At 40.6% G+C, this 1,513-nt stretch overlaps 1 protein-coding gene across 1 annotated transcript in view; it reads right to left on the bottom strand.

The window, feature by feature from the left end:
• Positions 1–1,371: 1,371 nt before the first annotated feature.
• sdk1a (sidekick cell adhesion molecule 1a) overlaps positions 1,372–1,513 on the bottom strand; it is a 720,929-nt gene continuing 720,787 nt past the window's right edge. The window contains exon 46 of the mRNA XM_048609738.1: positions 1,372–1,391. Coding sequence (XP_048465695.1) covers positions 1,372–1,391 — 20 coding nt within the window. The remainder of the gene's footprint in view (positions 1,392–1,513) is intronic.

Genomic DNA, 1,513 nt, shown 5'->3' with positions numbered 1-1,513 from the left:
CCAAGTGTTTAATTGGAGGGCACTCCTGCTCATCCAGGACTGGATATTGGAAAAGTTCCTTGAGAATTCCAAGAGAGTGGGGAGATGGTGAGAGAATCGTTGTCATCAGTGAGCAAGCAGAATCAAATGTGTTTTCAGATGATATCACTAAGTCGCAACATGTAGATTAAAAATACAGTGGGCCAAGGACAGATCTTCTGGGGTCTCCCAAGGTAATGGTGTAGGGGCAGGAAGAAAAATCATTACTACAGATGCTCAGGATACAACTGGTTAGGAAACAGTGTAGCCAGTCAAAGTCAATGCTACTCAGTTGGGCACCAGTGGTATCAAAGATTGCACACTGGTTGAGGAGGAATGAATATTTTACAGTTTCAAAGACACATAATTCACATTTGTGAATTCGATAAGAACCTTAAGTGCTATAGCAGGCATGGGTGCCAACTTAGAGAAATTCAGACATGAACAAAAACAAGACCTGCTTGAAATTATAAAGGAGAATAGGACCATTGCAACATGTGCAACACAGGAACTCATTTAACCCTGTAGAGAAATGACTAATGTAAAAAGAGCCAGTGGAAATCTCTTTAAAACCATCTAATCATTCGAATGCATGAAGGGTGGAGATTCATGTAGTATTATTGTAAGGGAGTTATCACTTCAAACAGAGAGTGAGGACAGCTATTTTGAAACATCAAAAGGCAGAATTAATGTGGAATGCGCAAAGCAGAGGGACAGATTTACGAAGAACACAATCACTATGGAATGCATTGACCAGATACTCACTAGTTTCTCACAGAATTACAAATATTGTAGTAAGACAACGTGCTGCCCAAAACTATGGTAAATATGATGCCTGAGCATCTGACATGGTTGTATAGTATATAAATGTACAAAACAAACTATATCCTGGAGTCAGTGTCTTTGTGAACTGGATCTCCTGGGTGCACTCTTGTACAATAAACTCTTTGCCTTGTTCAGACCCTCAACTGCCTCTGTCTCTAGTGTCATTTGATCTCAACAAACTGCCGACTACACCACACTTGTTGTCACGTTGTTGTTGTTAACTGACTCCCTGCTTTTATATGTAACGGTCCTGACCTTGCTTGTAATTTTAAGCAGGGTCTTGGTTTTGAATTAGCGTGTGCTGGCTATTAATTTCTGTAACTGAGCCTTACTTCAGTTTTAAGGACCGGAGTCCTTAAAGTCTTGAAGACTTGAAGTCCTCAGTGCGTTCTGAAGAAGTCTTACTAGACTCAAAACATTAATTCTGTTTCTTTCTCCCAGATGCTGCCAAACCTACTGAGCTTCTCCAGCACTTTCTGTGCTTGTTTCAGATTTCCACCATCTGCAGTATTTTGCTTTTACGCGGCTTTAAAGTGTTATTTTTAAAACTAAGGCAAGACGTAGAGAGGCAAAAAGGTTTAAGGTTAGAGAGGTAGTAGGAACTGCAGATGCTGGAGAATCTGAGATAACAAGGTGTAGAGCTGGATGAACACAGCAGGCCAAGCAGCAT

This window comes from Rhincodon typus, chromosome 21, assembly GCF_021869965.1.
Source record: "Rhincodon typus isolate 14 chromosome 21, sRhiTyp1.1, whole genome shotgun sequence".
NCBI classification, from domain to species: Eukaryota; Metazoa; Chordata; class Chondrichthyes; order Orectolobiformes; family Rhincodontidae; genus Rhincodon; species Rhincodon typus.
This window is presented reverse-complemented; position numbering and strand designations above follow the sequence as displayed.